Source organism: Quercus robur, chromosome 10, assembly GCF_932294415.1.
Source record: "Quercus robur chromosome 10, dhQueRobu3.1, whole genome shotgun sequence".
Lineage (NCBI taxonomy): Eukaryota > Viridiplantae > Streptophyta > Magnoliopsida > Fagales > Fagaceae > Quercus > Quercus robur.
The window spans coordinates 28057294-28075273 of NC_065543.1; the positions used below are offsets into that span (position 1 = coordinate 28057294).

At 39.9% G+C, this 17980-nt stretch overlaps 1 protein-coding gene across 1 annotated transcript; it reads right to left on the reverse strand.

Annotated features, from left to right (window-relative positions):
* Nucleotides 1–2157: 2157 nt before the first annotated feature.
* On the reverse strand, nucleotides 2158–11174 carry LOC126701853 (uncharacterized). The gene is made up of 4 exons (XM_050400276.1): nucleotides 10862–11174; nucleotides 10686–10768; nucleotides 2586–2641; nucleotides 2158–2486 (listed from the first exon to the last, which is right to left on the reverse strand). Exons 1-4 carry the CDS (start codon nucleotides 11031–11033, stop codon nucleotides 2408–2410), a joined length of 390 nt encoding a protein of 129 aa, XP_050256233.1. The 5' UTR covers nucleotides 11034–11174; the 3' UTR covers nucleotides 2158–2407.
* Nucleotides 11175–17980: the final 6806 nt, after the last annotated feature.

Consider the following 17980-nt stretch of genomic DNA (forward strand, 5'->3'; position numbering starts at 1 on the left):
GTTTGACTCCTCGGAATTAGTCCGAGGAGCATTACGCTCTCACCACTCCTCCTTTTTCTTCCTCCTTTTCCCGAGGCCTCCTCCCCTCTTTCTTTCTCATTTTTTTCCCTTTTATACTAGTATTCGATTTCCCTTCTTCATCTACGTGTCAGTTTCTCCTTGTTTGGGGCAGTTACTCGTCCTATCAATTTTCACGTCAGAGTGGTTGGGAAAAGCTGGATAGCATGGTATGAGGTATGGGTTTGTCAGGTGCTGGGCTCTACGTTATGGTGTTGGCAGCTTTCTAGCTTGTACTGCTCTTGTACTGAGTTTGTCTTTTCCTTCAGGCGTTTTGTGAGGCGTTGAGCGTGAGGTTGTCCTCGGCTATATTATTGGGCTATCAAGGGGTTCTCCTCATACCTCCTCGGCAGTAGGGCTCCTCGGCTTGGGCTTTGGGCCATTAATGTGAAGTGGGCCGGGATTCCAAATTTCAAGCCCCACACTATTAATAATAGAATTCTCTATTTGGGTTTCATCATTTTGCGTACTAAAATATCCTCATATAAATTTTTAAACTCTCTAAAATATTCCTATATTTTAGTTAAATAATTTTAAATTTAAAAATACAAACTAATTAAAAGAGTAATTTATTTTTCTTAAGTTTTAAACTTTTTCTTTTCTCTTCTCCAATTTGAATTACCACTTTTTATTTTAAACTCAAATTTTCAAACTTTTATCAATTCTCACATATAGAAAAATTCTAAAAATTGGGATACTATCTATATCTCACTTTTAAATATTATTCCATGTTACCTTACTTCTTTTTTAAATTAAAAATACTCATAGTTATTTTATATATATTTTTAGACACATAACTTCTTCTATTTGAATTCCAATTTTTTTGCATGAGAGTTGATGAAAAAAAAAAAAAAAAAAAAAAAAAACTCTCTATTTCACTTTTAAACATTATGACACTAAACCCAAAAAAAAAAAAAAAAAAAAGTCTGACGCATATGATGAGACTAGCATACAGTAAAGAGACCAAGTGTTTGTTTCTGTTCAAGATTTCATAAAGCTTGGCCGCTTAATCGAAGTGTAAATGAATTGTAATAAAGTTTGTACCAAACCCAAGTGTTTGTTTCCTTCTAAATTGCTTCCCAATTTTGGAAGTTCAATAACCATTATAAAATTGGTCACAGATCTAGGATCTTCCCAACAAATCAATAATTGAATTATCTTAGTGGTAATTAAAGTAAACCTATGTGTGGTTAGGCTTATTTTAATAGTGTTTATCGTTGTTTGAACTTTGTCACTTAACCCACTTGAGGGAACCCACCTTATCATTTCACCGTTTATAAATAATAATAATAATAATAATAATAATAATAATAATAATAAAAGATCTAAAAGTTAGGGTTTGATAAAAATTGATAACCCCAATTCCAAACTCAAACTGCAGATCACAAAAACCCAAAGAAAAAGTGTAGCGAGGAGAAACAAGAGAATCATTCAAGGTTCCAAGAAATCAGTGTTATAAATTTTATGCAGTCATCATGCCAAGTCAAAATTCAGATACAAATTTTAATGGTCTGTTCTACAATAGACCTTATTTGTATACCAATTTCCCACCGAAGGTCTGTCCACGGAAGCCACCAAAAGATTATTTTTAAGATAATGAATCAAAATGAAATTAACATCTTGCTTTGAAAGTAAACATAAAATCAAAAATGAAATCGCACCTGGGATTGAACAAAAATAAGAAATTATTAAATTTGGGTAGGCAAATTCTAATGACCATTGACCAACGCCTACCCCACCTCACTTTACCAAATAAAGCCATATCAACCCATATTAAAATAGGCCTCACCACAGGTGAATTTACTATAATTTCCCCAATTATCTTGCCAGTGCTAAACCAACCCCAATGCCATTCTAAATCCTTGACCTACAAATCCTATCATGACCACGGAAGAGAATTGAGAACTCCCATGTGTCAAACCGCTTTGCACCTTCCTCTCTAACACTTTAAACAAATTTTCTATGACATGAACCTCATCCAAGACAGATCACTGATCTAACACCAGAGAACTTGAGGTAAACAAAGTCCCCAAAAGCTCAAGGTGAACAAATAGTTTTCTATGCCAGGCAACAAGTAGCCAGAACAAAAAGAACAAAACAGAAACTGAATTACTTAGTATCAATTAATAATGCATAGCAAGAAGCTTACAACTACAAAAGAGCATGCCACAAGCACATAGTACATGGCCACAATTGAAAATACATTAAGTTCATGACATGATTTTTTTTTTTTTTTTGATAGGTGAGTTCATGACATGATTTAGAGGCAATGTCAGTTTTTCATACAATGTGGACAAGTATAAACTCATTCATCTCCAACTAATTTCATATAAAAGCACAGATAAGAAAGTTACTGCTCCTTAAACCTCTTCTCCACTGCCTCCAAGCTCTGAATCTCCTTGTAATACCTACAAATGCGGTACACAGACCTGTACCCACATTCAAAGACATAAGAACCACAGATGACAATGAATTGCAGACTCCTAATAAAGGATCTGATGACAAGGATATCATTGATTGACAATTACCAATACAGAAGAATTGCTGCAGCACACAGAATGACATTCCTTTGAGCTTTGTATATCTGCATAAGACAACTTCAAGGTAAGCTTATCGAAATAATACAGAGTCAATCTAGCCCAGTCAACTTAACTTACAAAGTACGAATGCACATCCATACACAGGAAATAATGTTGACATGGGAGACTGCCAAATCTTGAAAAGATGGAACCAAAACAACAGGGACAGAATTAAACAGATATTTTTGTTATCAATGTTTTTTTCCTTGAAAAGATGCTATTCTTTTAAAATCACATGAAAAACAACATTCTGAAAATCAGATATCCTTGTCTTTTATAAATCCCAAAGAATACAAAAACCACCATACTTTCTAAAATTACAGAAGAAAAACCCTTTAAAATTAGATATTACGAAGTAGGCCAACACGTCATGTGTGTGTCCAAGGCCCATGGGCTATGTACCATGTACCTTGTACTCCAATGGCTAAGTAATAAGCTTACTGGTTGAATAAACCCTAGGCCTTGGGTTCAAGAGATGTCTAACACATTCCAAACACTTGACACCTTGCCCCTGAGCATGCTCATTCTTCACAGAACTTGACTACTATGTAGATCCATGTCCTTAATTTTTATTTTAATTGGTAAGTTACATATGCACCCAATGGGTCTTGAACCCATGACCTCACCTTTTGGAACTTATAAGGGGAGGATTTAGGAAGTGCCAGTTGAGTAAAAGCTCATTAATTAGATCCATGTGCTTACTTGAACCAATAATTGGGTATACCATTTAAAACCTGGCCATAGTGAAGGCGTTTGTGCATTGGCAGATGCAATCCCATAATTGCTAAACCATAATCTACTCGCCGCTTATTGTAGTCAAATTGTTTTGAAATTTTCATTCTTTGAGTTTATTTTAAGGGGAAAAAGAAAGACCCAATTAGGTTCTGTTCGTTTCAAATTCCCTATCAGTAGGAAATCAACAGTATTCTTAATTTTCCTAGACATAGGAGGTTGTATCATAGTGCATTCTCTATTGCATGCATCTAAAATACATTTTCCTATCCAAGTTGGGGAAATAAGCCAACAGAAAGTGCAGTATACCACTGTGATAACTCCTTTCTTCCTATTCTATTTTAGATTGATAATAGATTTCTTTGTTGTCTCTTCAAAAATATATATAGTGACAAGAATATTCTCAAAATGCCGAATACCTCTCTTTCTAAACATATTATTGCAATACCAGACCCCTCTGCACCCCATACCCAAAAACAAAAACACTGAGCATGTCCAAAAAAGAATAATAATAGAAGGCATAAAATCCTACATTATGTAAAGAAATTTGACACCACAGGTTTGGAGACAACCCTACTAATTAGTGCACAGAGAACTCAAAAAGACGAACTGTTTTATAGTATTAAGGTATGATATGAACCGCACTTGTGGAAAGAATAATAGTCACAGTTGATCAGCTAATTAGCAGGTTTCACATTTACAAAATTGGGTACCAGTGCATCTAAAATACAAAAAGTGATAAAATTTACACAATTTTTCCTCAAAACTACCCACATCAGTGGGTGTAAAAATGTGTATATTTACTGTAGCTGTGTATAATAATACTTGACTACTTCTCTTCCCCAACGTCCACAACAGCACAGCAGCAGCAGAACATAAGAAGAAGAAGAAGAGGAGGAGAACCACCCAACCACCAACCCACCACCACCACAACCTAGCACCACCCAACCACCACCAACACAACCCATTTGCTCCACCACAAAATCAACCCAAAATTAAAGGAAAATTAAACCAAAATCAACACAAGCAATTAGAAAACCCAACTCAAAATCAAGCCAACCCCACCGGAAAGCCCAACTCAAAATCAATCCAAACTCATCGGAAACCCAACTCAAAAACAGTCCAAACCCACCAGGAAACCCAACTCAAAATCAATTCAAACCCACCGGAAAATCCATCCCAAACCCAACAAAAGACCCATGTGAAAAACCCAACTTTCACGGATCCGGATAAGCTGCTGGATTTGCTGCCGCTGGATCTTCCACTGCTGCTGCAGCCGCCGAATCTGCCGCCGTGTGTGTGTTTGGGTTTGGAATATGAGAGAGGAAGAGAGTTGAGGGAGGACTGGAGACTTGGAATGGAGATTTGAGAGAGAGACAGTTCAGATGAGAGAGAGAAAGATATATAAATGAAATAGATAGATATTAATAAATAATATTATTTAAATAAAATAGAGTGAATAATAGATAATCTGATGTGGGTGTTTAGTAACTGTGTAAAATAGAAAAAGTAGGTTTTTATGGTAAAATAGACTGAAAATTTTAGACAGACTAACTGATGCGAATGCTCTTACTTAGCATTAAATGAGAAATACAAACATCAATCTCAAGGTCTATAATGGAAGCATAGTTGTCTCCATCATCCCCATTATAATAAACACCCACGTATGCAACTAACAAGATATCCAAGATAAATGCCACCATGTTGTGTGTGTGTCATTGTTACTAAAAATTCATAGTGCAGCAAAGCTCTCATGAAGCACAATTTTTTGTTGAGGGAACACATGAAGCACTTAAGTATGTACTAGGCAGAAAGCCTAAAATCAGGCACAGCTTGAAGTGCAATGGTGCACACTGTCTTGCAAGGTATGAAATATGTTGAACTATGATATTAATCAACGTCTTCATGAATTACCTGCTGGTGGGTTTGAACCCCAATACCCAAGCACCACAAGAAGGGCTGGAACAATTGGGGTATCCTTCACTTCATTATGTCTTATACAATTCATGCTCTCTCAGCTGGTATGCTAAATGACTGTTTTTGAGTGTTGAAATCCAATTATGTTAATAATTTAAGTTGATTGCATCGTTTCTCATGGTTATAAAATATTTTTAATTTCTATGTGCAACTACAGTTATTACTCTGGAATGTGTTTTTTTATTCACTCAATCGTGCCTAGGATCTAGGCAACTAGTGGTGGAGGTAGCATACGACTATGGGCTACTCCCTTATGCACAAAGCCCCCTTATAAACATGTCCATATTTGGAAACTCTAGCATTTTTATATCTTGAACTTACCAATGGGTCTAGTGAATATGAATATCTCTCTCCTAGAAATATTATGCACAATTCAAGAATGAGAGAGTATGTGTGCACATGCATGTGCATGCTTTTTATAGTTCTTAGTACATTCTACTCCATACATTAATCAATCAATTCCTGCTAGAATTAATTTCTCACTTCCCCCCGTAAGTGTCCTCACTTTTTCAATGCAACCTGAGCCTTTGACATCAATCCAACTGAGGACATCAAAACTGATATCAACAGAATATGTAAAACTACCATATATTTCTCATGTCCCAGTACCCCAAAAGATTTCAGAAGCTTAAGCAAGGTTAAAACATCCTTGAATGCAGCTTTATATTTATTCTTTGATAATTCGATAGTTACAATGGGGGTGGGAGGATTTGAAACTTGGATGGCTCCATTGGAAACATTAGGAGATGCCAATTGAGCTAACAAACTCTTGGTAAAAAAACCAAGAAAAACAAAAATAAATAAAACCAAAAACAAAACAAAAATCAAAAAACAAAAAATTAGAGAAAACACACACACACACACACACACACACACACATATACAAACAAAAACAAAAACAAAAGAACCCAAATTAAGGGGATGAGCAAGATGCAGTTCAATGACTACTAAGGCTCCACTCCACATCTTCAAGAAAGATCTTTCATCCAAATTCAAGCGAATAAGAGGTGTACACCAAGAGACTGCTATAAAATCTCGTCAGACTCTTCACATTGTCAAAATTGGAAAAGGAACTCTAGAATGAAAATTGAACCTATTTCTAGAAGCCTTTACAAAGGAGTAGCTTCCATACCTGAGTATTTTCAAGGTTGCCTTTTGACCTATAAATTCTTTTTTGGAAAAACATATAATCCAGGCTATCAACTTTTGGTTTTTAGATTTGAGAGGCTTCAACCATATAGACTGGTTCCTAATCTAAGAAATACAAGGATTCTTGGCTACAATAAATAGTGGGGCTCCAAAAGTGGTGTTAAAGCAAATAGGAGGTACTCCCAGATAGCTCAAAAGTTTACTAATGGGCTCACATGATGATACTTTTACCTTTGATGAGAGATCAATAAAATCTAGATACCAGTCCAAGTATGATGTCAAGGTTGACTCAAAACCTAAGGTTCCCTTATAAAGAATCTCTCTAGTGCAAATGGGGGAAGGAAAAAAGAAGGAATTGTGCTTTAATTGCACCAACAAATGGCACAATTGCAAAACACAAAAGCTGTTGATGGAGGAAGGGCTACATTTTCTTTGTATGTTGGGAGCTAATACTCCTCCTATGGATGTGGGAGACCGGATGAGGTGGAAGTTGAAGGTTAATGGGGATTTTGATATCCGGTCATATTATAACAAATTAAGGAATTCTCCTTCAATTGTTTTTCCGTGGAAAGCTATTTGGAAAGTAAAGGCCCCTAGGCGAGTTTCCTTCTTTGTTTGGTGTGTAGCTTGGAATAAGATCCTAACAGGTGATAACCTAAGATTGAGGAGACTGGTGCATTTTGTGGACTGGTGCATTATGTGTAGACATTGTGGAGAGTCGGTAGATCATTTACTTCTTCATTGTGAGATGGCTTATCGGTTATGGAGCTTTGTCTTTATAACTTTTGGTTTGTCTTGGGTTGTACCTAGTTCCATACCAGACTTGCTTTTTGGCTGGTGGAATTGGTTGGGGAAACACTCGTCTCAGATATGGAATTTAGTTCCGTTGTGCATCTTTTGGTGTATTTGGAAGGAACGGAATCAGCGGACTTTTGAGGATTTGATTAGCTCCGGTGATCAGATGCTGGCTTCTTTCAGTGGGACTCTTTTTGATTGGTCTCGGGCTTGGGGACTCACGACTAGTGATTCTCTCTCTTCTTTCATTATCTCTCTCTCTCTTTGTAATTAATTTGTGGTTTGGTTTTCTTTTTTGCTTTTTCGTTGTTTCCTCCTTGTACTTTCTAGGTTTGCTCTATGTTTTTTTTATGCATAGAGTAGCCATTCGTATATATAACATTCTTACTTATCAAAAAAAAAGGAGTTCTATCCATTCCAATGGAGCAAGCGGAGAGTTTTTCAGAAGAATACATTTAGGAAATAGTTGTTGCCCCTCAAGAAGAGCAAGGAGCAGAAATATCAGAGATTTCTCTCCATGCCCTAATTGGGAACCCTAGCCCGCAAGCAATGAGAATCTTGGGTCAAATTAAAGGCCAATGGGTGGTGATCCTCACTGACATGGGGAATACTCACAATTTCTGGGACTCCTCCAACTTGTCCAAGATGCATCTCCCTCTGTCCACAGGTCAAGGCTTTGAAACTAAAATTGATTAATGGAAGAATCCATTGAGTGCTTATAAAGTATAAACATATGCTTCATAGATTTAAACTTGATTAATGGAATATTGAGTGACATGAGAGGCAAGAGTTCCTAGAGTAATGCGGATAGTAAAGAGTTCAAGGAAGAACAAGATTAAATACTAAAAAAATAATAATAATGAAAGATTCAAAAATTGTGGTCTAGTTTTGATGTGGGGCCTTCTTGGCACCTTTCATAGACTACTTTATTTACTAGTGAATCTTAGTATTCAGTAAGTTTAGGTGTTTCTGGTTCAATTTAATAAAGTTCTAAAAGTAGGGGTAGTTTGGTAAGTTCTAGATTTTCTGGAATAGGCTGTACTAGAGGCCCATGAGTACTATTTTATGTTTTGAGTTGTTTTTTTATTTGAGTTAGTAGTCCTTAATTACTTTTCTTTGTTACTAGGAATTCTAGTCTTTCTAAGAATAAATTAATTTTGGAGTCCTAATCCTTCTAGTAGTGATTGCCTTCTCCTACTTAAGGGTGAGTACTTGGGAAATTTTGGCGTTATGCCTAGGGTTTATCTTATTGTTTCTTGTTCTATTCATGGTCTTACCTTACAAGATCTCATCAAGAACCCTAATTTAGTACTAAAGTCCTAAAAATCCAACATCAAAATTGCTATAAAAATCATTAAGGATTATGTCCTGTATCCATATGGTATCAGAGCCCACTAAAGCTATTGTAGTGGATTTTTTTTTAATATTGGTAAGTTATACACACACCAAGTGGGTCCTGAACCCACGAACTTGCCCTTCATTTGGCAAGCACTTGTAAGGGGAGGATGTGCCAGCTGAGCTAGAGCTCATTGGCAACAGCTTTTGTACTGCATTATAGAGAGTTCTACTCTTCCCTCTCTTTCTCTCCTCCCCATCCCCCCAATCTCTTCATTGATGTACTATTACTGTTCGCAACACCATCCACAAAGCCCATGAATGGCAATAAAAGTCCATCTTTTCTTGTCTCTTAGCAACCCAAATTAAGCCCTTCTCCTTGACTATCAAAAACCTAAAACCCCACATATTTCCCCTAACATAACCTACAAAATAAGCTATAAATTCACAAATACAGCTTCCGTCCAGAAATTTTTGATAACCTGTTTGCTTCAAGAAACAATACTCTTGCCCCTATTCCCCATCATTTCAAAACCTTGGTGAATCTTTGAACCCTAACCTTCTAAAATTCTAAGGTTAACCCACCACAGGCAAATGTAAACAGCCACCTTATCTATCCTACATCACATTCCCTAGTAGAGCTTCAACAGAGAAGGTACACACTACACATATAACACATACATACAACTTTCTGCTAGGTCCTCATAAATCATAACTAACCGATTATTTAAAAAAATATGCCAAATGATAACAGAGTATAATAAATGCCATGTAAATTTCATCCCTAGCAGACAAAGAAAATTTAGCACTGATTCATTATTATGCATAACCAAAACATACAAAATCCAAATAGCAAATCTGCAGTTAAGCAATTAATAAACTTCAGTGCAAACTAAACATTCTGAATCTGGTGAAAAGTTGGTATCAGGCCAAATCTTCCCAAACTTAGAAAAAGGAAAATATACATTTATCAATGAAGAAATAAACTGAAAGCATAATTAGAAATTGGTTGGTTTGGATAATAACTAGTATTGGGCAAGCTTGCCCAAACCTACTTAATTTATATTAGGATACCAAACATTACCATCTGAATGACTATTTTTTCCTCCAATCTGGTTGAGTAGCAGCCTTTTTCTGGGTACAATTGCTGCCCCTTAAATTATACTGCATTATTGTTCATAGTAAAATTAATTAAGTAGGACCTCGATTTGATCAGGATCTACAAAACCTTTTCCCATTCAAATTTTTTTTTTTTTTTTTAAATTTTTTTATTGGTAGGTTACACACAGTCATTTACACATTCATTCAGTCTTGAATGCAGAACCTCAACCACCACCCTGTTCATATGGTGCAAGGAGGTGCAATTTGAAGGGTAACTCATTGGCAGTAGGACATATCATGGAGCAAAATAAGGAAACCGAAATCTGTTTAATAATTGAGTGAGTGAAACCTGAGTTCCTCTTCTTGAATTCATAAAACAATTCGGCTCAAAATGACCCATATATATGGCATCCATTCTCCCTCAAGTAGCCCACATACCTACTTTCAATGAAACTTTTGTTCAAAATTTTATCATGAACTCACTTAAAATGTTCTAGTCAAATATTTTTGTACTCTGCTTGGAATCCCCAATTTGCAATTTCAGTTATCACAGACACTCTAAAATTAAGTCCTAAACATTTGTAAGCTTAAACAAATAAAATAAAAAATTGCAATCTTCTCCTAGTTGCCCAAGGGGAAAAATACACACAAAAGGAAAACCATATTTCTGAACTCCCATCTAAAATTCGAAGCTCAAATTCATCTTTAACATAGTTTTATTTTATTATTATTTATAAGTATTCATCTTAAACTTAGTAATTACAACTCTCCATTAATCAATTACACTTTCGAAAAGAATCAAAACTTAATTAAAAATAATTATATTATATAAATTTCACAAACTTTCAGCATAGTTATTGCTATATATATATGGAAAACATAGAATTCATTAAAAAAAAAAATCATAAAATTCAATTTCCAAATCCACAAAAAAGTAAGAGAAAAGAAGAAAAAGATTACGGATTTCTCAAAGCGATCTCTCTCAGATGCAGTGCAGATCTCAGAGGTGCACATCAAGCGATGCTCTTTCTTCCAATAAATATCTACAAACAAAATCACAAAACCATTACCATCTCTAAAAGTCAAAATCACAGAAAAAAAAAATCAAAAAGGGGAAAGAAAGCAAGAGGAGAGACCTAGGAGCTGGAAGCCAGCGAAGGGAACAATGAAGAGAGCAGGTTGGAGAATGAGGGAAACGAAAGAGACGATTGTAGACTTTATCGCCTTTGGTGATGGCAGAGTCAAGAGTAGAGCTATGACCGCCTCCGCTGCCACCACGTACGTCAGTATCATCCACTGCAACGCCATTTTTCTCTTCTTCTTCCTATATTCTGAAGACTCTTTTTGCGTGAGATTTCTTTTGGGTTTGATTTGGTTTTGTTCTTCTTCTTGATGCTTTCCTTAATGACCAAGAGTGTAACACTGTGGCCCGTGTACGTGTGGGTGCTGCCGTGTCCCGTGTTGCTAGAGTTATACTTTCCACCAAACCGGTTGGGCCGGGTTTGATATCGTCCCGGGTTAGAACAGAGTCATTTTCCATCTTTTTAAGCATTTATGCTCGTTACGTCTATTTTAGTATAAATTTTTTTTTCTTTTTTTTACACAACTATTTTTCATAAAATTTATGTTTATTTTAGTATAAAAATTTATTGTGGGGTCCAATAGTTTATGGGTCCGGCCCACACGCTTAGGGGAAGCCCACCGGTCTTAAACGGAAGGAGGCCAGGGCCCAAGCTCGAAACTAGGATACATAAAAAGTAGCCCGAAGACATAGCCGAGGACGGTTTCGTCCTCGGCAGGTCCAAAACCTCATGGATAGAAATGGAATACGAGTAAGTTGGAAATATCAGAAAATATCCTGGGGAAGTTGTCTTTAATGCCCTTCCCTGACATGACACTGCCCCTAACAGAGCCGGGATCTCAGGCTTTATGGATCATCTCCAGTAATTTTGGGATTAGACTGATGGGACAGATATCTGTCCTGGAAAGATCGACCCTACACGTGGACGAAGGACAACGAATGTAGGCTAGTATAAAAGAGAATGTTATGTGACCAAAGAGAAGGGGGGGGGCCTCTCTTCCCATCTAGCTTCTTGAGAAAGACATTGATGAAAGAAAATGCCAGGATAATGTACACCGGACACCACATAAAAACCCGCCGACGGGTAACTAGGGACAACACCACCGCTCCTTGAACATGATCCGAGGAGCCAAATCCTCCTAGATACAAGATTGAAGGGCCTGAGTATCCAGCCCAAAGCTCTTTCTCATATTGGCTCACCTACAGTCCGTCTCGAAACGTCGCCCTGTGATCCAACGCTGGCCTTTCAAGCCCACTCTCTACAAATACTATTGTGAGGGACTTTCCGCGTGCGAGCCCAACATCGTCGCTGGGCCGTTGAAGATTTTGTGTCCCTACAATTGGCGCCGTCTGTGGGAAAGGCTTGCGCGTTGGCGTAGGAGGTGTTTGAGTCAACGCTCTAGCCAGCTGAGGTTTGTGGGATTCCCTCCATCTCCGGCGACATGCCGTCGTTGCTCCGACCCGAATTTTTGCTAGGGGCTACGCCCTGCAGTGTCAACAGCGCGGACAGCTCTAGGGGCTTCCGGCTTCAGGCCAAATCCCCCCGCCATGGTCTAGGGGCTGATCTCCAACAAGTTTTGGACAGAACCAAGGCCTTGCATGGTCCTCGGACCCGAGCCTCTGGGGAAACCAACTACTTAAAAAGAAGCATACAAGTTTTGGACAGAACCAAGGCCTTGCATGGTCCTCGGACCCAAGCCTCTGGGGAAACCGACTACTTAAAAAGAAATCTTACAAGTAATGGACAGAACCAAGGTCTTGCATGGTCCTCGGACCCAAGCCTGTGGGGAAACCAAGTACAAAAAAGAGATCTTACAAGTAATGGACAGAACCAAGGCCTTGCATGGTCCTCGGACCCAAGCCTGTGGGGAAACCAAGTACAAAAAAGAAATCTTACAAGTAATGGACAGAACCAAGGCCTTGCATGGTCCTCGGACCCAAGCCTGTGGGGAAACCAAGTACAAAAAAGAGATCTTACAAGTAATGGACAGAACCAAGGCCTTGCATGGTCCTCGGACCCAAGCCTGTGGGGAAACCAAGTACAAAAAAGAGATCTTACAAGTAATGGACAGAACCAAGGCCTTGCATGGTCCTCGGACCCAAGCCTGTGGGGAAACCAAGTACAAAAAAGAGATCTTACAAGTCATGGACAGAACCAAGGCCTTGCATGGTCCTCGGACCCAAGCCTGTGGGGAAACCAAGTACAAAAAAGAGATCTTACAAGTAATGGACAGAACCAAGGCCTTGCATGGTCCTCGGACCCAAGCCTGTGGGGAAACCAAGTACAAAAAAGAGATCTTACAAGTAATGGACAGAACCAAGGCCTTGCATGGTCCTCGGACCCAAGCCTGTGGGGAAACCAAGTACAAAAAAGAGATCTTACAAGTAATGGACAGAACCAAGACCTTGCATGGTCCTCGGACCCAAGCCTGTGGGGAAACCAAGTACAAAAAAGAGATCTTACAAGTAATGGACAGAACCAAGGCCTTGCATGGTCCTCGGACCCAAGCCTGTGGGGAAACCAAGTACAAAAAAGAGATCTTACAAGTAATGGACAGAACCAAGGCCTTGCATGGTCCTCGGACCCAAGCCTGTGGGGAAACCAAGTACAAAAAAGAAATCTTACAAGTAATGGACAGAACCAAGGCCTTGCATGGTCCTCGGACCCAAGCCTGTGGGGAAACCAAGTACAAAAAAGAGATCTTACAAGTAATGGACAGAACCAAGGCCTTGCATGGTCCTCGGACCCAAGCCTGTGGGGAAACCAAGTACAAAAAAGAAATCTTACAAGTAATGGACAGAACCAAGGCCTTGCATGGTCCTCGGACCCAAGCCTGTGGGGAAACCAAGTACAAAAAAGAGATCTTACAAGTAATGGACAGAACCAAGGCCTTGCATGGTCCTCGGACCCAAGCCTGTGGGGAAACCAAGTACAAAAAAGAAATCTTACAAGTAATGGACAGAACCAAGGCCTTGCATGGTCCTCGGACCCAAGCCTGTGGGGAAACCAAGTACAAAAAAGAGATCTTACAAGTAATGGACAGAACCAAGGCCTTGCATGGTCCTCGGACCCAAGCCTGTGGGGAAACCAAGTACAAAAAAGAAATCTTACAAGTAATGGACAGAACCAAGGCCTTGCATGGTCCTCGGACCCAAGCCTGTGGGGAAACCAAGTACAAAAAAGAGATCTTACAAGTAATGGACAGAACCAAGGCCTTGCATGGTCCTCGGACCCAAGCCTGTGGGGAAACCAAGTACAAAAAAGAAATCTTACAAGTAATGGACAGAACCAAGGCCTTGCATGATCCTCGGACCCAAGCCTGTGGGGAAACCAAGTACAAAAAAGAGATCTTACAAGTAATGGACAGAACCAAGGCCTTACATGGTCCTCGGACCCAAGCCTGTGGGGAAACCAAGTACAAACAAGTTTTGGACAGAACCAAGGCATTGCATGGTCCTCGGACTCAAGCCTATGGGGAAACCAAGTACACGAAAGCGTCATCGGAGTTCCCTAACTCCCAGTCGATTGCTCGGATGGAATATTTATAAATCATCAGCCTTGGACGATATTCACGCGCTTATCACAGAATATCCAACTGATATCCCGGTTAGTTTCTTAAGTTTGATTTATTACAAGTTATCGATATAATGCCTGATAGTGCTGACAGATGAGAGTTGATTAAATTATGCTTCAAAGTAGCTTTATCACAAATATTTTCAAAGCAACACATACATAGAGCACATTCGTTCACAAAGTTGTGTTGCCCATTAGATCAACGCTTAAAACATGTAAATCAATTTCCATTTTTACTACGATGAAGAGATAGTACAGTGTACAAACGAAAAGCTGGAATCAGCCTACGTCAAAGCTTACTACATAAGCAAGAAAAAGAAAAATACAAGAAAGCTGGAGAAAGTCGAGGAGGTATGTCGGAGGAAAGGTTGGCTACAGCTCCGAGACCTTATTCTTCCCCCGCACCCTTACCTGCCCATAACTCAGGCAGCTCAAGAGACCCAACTTGAACCTGACACCGTTGAAGAAAAGGTGCAGGGAGTTGGAGGTGGTGGGGCTTTCTCTAAATATACGCCTGCCGCAAAGCAGAGGCGCTGATGGAGGAAAATCTTCCTTCTGCCACACCAAAACTCTGGCATGGACAGAACCTGCTTCGGATTTTGACTAAAAGAGGGGAAGATTCCTTTCCCCCTCGGTGGAGATGGGGTACTCTCCTGAACTTGTGCTTCCTGTGCCCATACCTTACTGTTATAAGCCTCATGAAGACACGGCGCTTCTGCGGCGGAGGAAGTTCTTTCTTCCCAGCCCTCGCTTTCAACATGTTATGCCAAGAAAGGAGAACTCCGGGTATGGGAAGCGTGATGTGGGAGAAAACTAAAAGGATGGGTGTATATATAAAGCAACCCTCTCTCCCTCCTATTTATTTGAAAGGACAAGATAGTGGCAGTCAACTCAAGCGGCGTCCCAAGGAGCACTACAGACAAAGTGGTCTTGGCTCAACTTCCAACGTCAACTGCAGCCAAGAGACTGAAGGAGCCTCGTAAAGGCGCGCCTCGATCTTTGGGGCGTCAGAGAAGTACTGCATGGCCAGAGGTTGCAGAAATATCTCTTAATCCGCGGATTCATTTAAATTCGCGGCCCAGGCCCGCTTTGCGTGAAGGCCCAGGGACACCCTGTTTGGCACCTCGGGAAATGCTCAATGAAAGGGAAAATCTGAACTCAAAGTCTTGGACAGAACCTAAGGCTTGCATGATCCTCGGACTCAAGCTAAAAGGGAAAACCAAGTACTGATGCAGACATTGGTCTTGGACAGAACCTAAGGCTTGCATGGTCCTCGGACTCAAGCTAAAAGGGAAAACCAAGTACTAATGCAGACATTGGTCTTGGACAGAACCTAAGGCTTGCATGGTCCTCGGACTCAAGCTAAAAGCGAAAACCAAGTACTGATTCAGACATTGGTCCCGGACAGAACCTAAGGCTTGCATAGTCCTCGGACTCAAGCTAAAAGGGAAAACCAAGTACCGATAAAGACACAATTCTCGGACTCAAGCCTAAGGGAAAAATCAAGTACATAAGGTAAAACGCGTAAATCCTGAACAAAATCCAGGTTTTGCAAAGTCCTCGGACTCAGGCTTCTTGGGAAATCAACTGCCCGAATGAAGAAATTTCTCGGCTTAAATACTGGAAAGGGTTAAGTCTCGCGTATCATGGAAATGGCAGAACAACCTAATGACCGTCAACCTAAAGAGGCCATTCATCCGGTGGGTAACACGTCCTCGGATAGCTACTTCTTACATCTTATTGAAGCATTTAATACCCATCACGGCTAATTTTAAGATAAGTCTCATTCCTCACTGGTCGGATTGCTATGTTGAATAATAATTTTGTTAAAGTCATCGTGGCATCTTTTTATCAACGATTACTTTGGCCTTATTTATTATCGATTGAAATGCTATACTATTATGCCGAGCAGCGCTTTCACATTTGTTAAAATATATAAACAAGACATACGAAATAGAGTAACAATAACTTTTATTAATATGAAAAATTGTTACAACGTACAAGGAAGGGCTTAAACGAGCCTATACAAAAAATGAACTGCTAAAACAGTAACAACATCTGTAACACAAGTAAGTAAACCATCAGGTGTCTTCTGAATTCGCCTTCAAAATCTTTCTGAAATCTATGCCTCAGTACTGCTCATATCAGGAGAAGATCCTTATACAAAAATAATGAAGGAGAAGGAAGAAGAATTAGAAGACATGGAAGCACTTCAGCAAGCTCTTGTCACTGAAGAATGCAAGGGAAAAAGAAGATGGAGGACATGAGTGGGAAGGAGGAGAAGAAGAGGGAAGCAATGAAAAGAAAGTAAAAGGAGCAAAAGAGGGAGAAGGGGAGCCATATTAGGTATGCTCATGAGAGAGCGGATGGAGATGACAAGGGAGGTTTTCGACTCAGTCACACCAGAAATGGGGTGTGACGAGTCCCTGCTTCGGATTTTGGCTAAAAGAATGGGGAGGCAAATCTTAAGCCTCCGCCACCCTTGCCTTGACCGAGCCATCTCAAGTTTTGTCAGAACATGGCATTTCTGGGAAAGGAAGGATTTGTTCATGGTGGATTACTATGAGAAAAGTATTATTGAATAGGGAGTAACCGGATGGAGGAAGTGGATTCTGAGAAGAACGTGAGGGATTCATATATGAGAGAGCCACCCTCTGTCTTCTCTCTTTATATATAGGGGACGAAGAAGAGGGTATGTAACGCACTCAGATCCCTAGGGAAATCCAGAGTATAACGCGCCGCTTCGTTCTCCTACACCATCAGTAACCGTTATATCTGGGAGGCCTCGTAAATGGGAAGACATTAAAGACACGCTGCAGATAACCACGCGGCATAACGGCAACGTGCGCAAATCCAGGAAAAACGGCTCGTAAACCGGTGCGTTCCTTGGGGAGGGGAAGAGTCGCTAGTGTTGATCAAGATCCGAAGAAAGTGAACGGCAATAAGGGCTTGACATCATCAAAATCCACCTGTCCTACCATGATGTTGGACAACAGGATTTTGAGGGGCTAATGTGGGGTCCAATAGTTTATGGGTCCGGCCCACACGCTTAGGGGAAGCCCACCGGTCTTAAACGGAAGGAGGCCAGGGCCCAAGCTCGAAACTAGGATACATAAAAAGTAGCCCGAAGACATAGCCGAGGACGGTTTCGTCCTCGGCAGGTCCAAAACCTCATGGATAGAAATGGAATACGAGTAAGTTGGAAAGATCAGAAAATATCCTGGGGAAGTTGTCTTTAATGCCCTTCCCTGACATGACACTGCCCCTAACAGAGCCGGGATCTCAGGTTTTATGGATCATCTCCAGTAATTTTGGGATTAGACTGATGGGACAGATATCTGTCCTGGAAAGATCGACCCTACACGTGGACGAAGGACAACGAATGTAGGCTAGTATAAAAGAGAATGTTATGTGACCAAAGAGAGGGGGGGGGGGGGGGCTCTCTTCCCATCTAGCTTCTTGAGAAAGACATTGATGAAAGAAAATGCCAGGATAATGTACACCGGACACCACATAAAAACCCGCCGACGGGTAACCAGGGACAACACCACCGCTCCTTGAACATGATCCGAGGAGCCAAATCCTCCTAGATACAAGATT